This window comes from Pediculus humanus, genomic scaffold (genome assembly GCF_000006295.1).
Source record: "Pediculus humanus corporis 1103172107571 genomic scaffold, whole genome shotgun sequence".
In the NCBI taxonomy this organism is placed as follows: Eukaryota; Metazoa; Arthropoda; class Insecta; order Psocodea; family Pediculidae; genus Pediculus; species Pediculus humanus.
The window spans coordinates 12,942-14,143 of NW_002987186.1; the positions used below are offsets into that span (position 1 = coordinate 12,942).

The 1,202-nt window shown below is 21.3% G+C and overlaps 1 protein-coding gene across 1 annotated transcript; it reads right to left on the reverse strand.

Annotated features, from left to right (window-relative positions):
- Positions 1-637: 637 nt before the first annotated feature.
- On the reverse strand, positions 638-844 carry Phum_PHUM219560 (uncharacterized protein; the record flags this gene model as incomplete). Its single annotated transcript, XM_002425716.1, has 1 exon — positions 638-844. The coding sequence occupies one exon, from the start codon at positions 842-844 to the stop codon at positions 638-640; it is 207 nt and encodes a 68-aa protein (XP_002425761.1).
- Between the last annotated feature and the right edge of the window lie 358 nt (positions 845-1,202).

Consider the following 1,202-nt stretch of genomic DNA (forward strand, 5'->3'; position numbering starts at 1 on the left):
TTTTATTATTATTATTATTATCATTATCATTATCATCATTGCTGCTATTATTCACTCTGATTTTGGTTTCCCTTCTGTCATAATTAAAAGTAATAATAAATAATATTCATTTAATTACTTTTTAAAATTTATTTATATACTTATTTCATTTTATTATTATGTAATGTATGCCGCCGATGCACTAATGAACGATTCCATTCAATGAATGAATGATTGAATGAATGAATGAATGAATTATCGAACTAAAACAATTCTAAAATAAAATAATTCGCGATAAAAAATATATTCAATCAATATATTTTAATAATATATTAATGTGATTGTGGACGTACGTTAAATTCATTTTCCAAAATGTTTATTAAATGATAATAATGATAATAGAATTTTTTTCTTATCGAAATTAACACGCGGGAAAATAAGTTTTTAATGTTTTCGTTGTTTTGAGATGATTTTCATTCAATTTCTAATTTAAAAAAAAAAAATGTTGCCAACTCTGAAATAAAAATAAAAAATAATATTATTATTATTGTTATCAATGTTACAAACACGTTAAATAATAATAATAACAATAACAAATATGGAAGTGAAAGCGTATATATATATTGGGTTTGAATTCGAACGTATTTGTACTCACATTTTAGCAGAAGACAAAAATGATGAGGGCGTTTACTAATGCACCAAAAATGAAACATTCAAATGCGTAAAATTTAACATTATCTTCGACTCTATCGAGTTCGTTATTAAGATATGATATTGCGATACCAATATACCCTCCAACAATGCCTCCACAAATACCGCCAAAAATCAAAGCCGTTACAGTTCCGATAATGGAAATACATAACATAATAATTTATCATTCAAATCATTAGATATTATTATTATTATTATTATTTTGTTTACTAGAAAAAAAATTTATTTCTTACGTACATATAAACATATTTAATAAAATTTTGTTTTTTTTTTTTTTTTTTTTTTTTTTGAAAAAATCAAAAGTAAATAAATATTAAAAAAAATTTTAAATAAATTCGCGAACTTTTTTTTTTTTTAAATTTTACCGCGAAAAATTTTTAAATTGATATAATTTATTTTACAATGTTTGTTGTTTGTTATCACAAAGCAATCGTTAAATTAATTGTTATTATTATTATTATTAATATTAGAACCGTAAGTTCTAGATTTTAGAAGGTGAAATAATTTTTTTT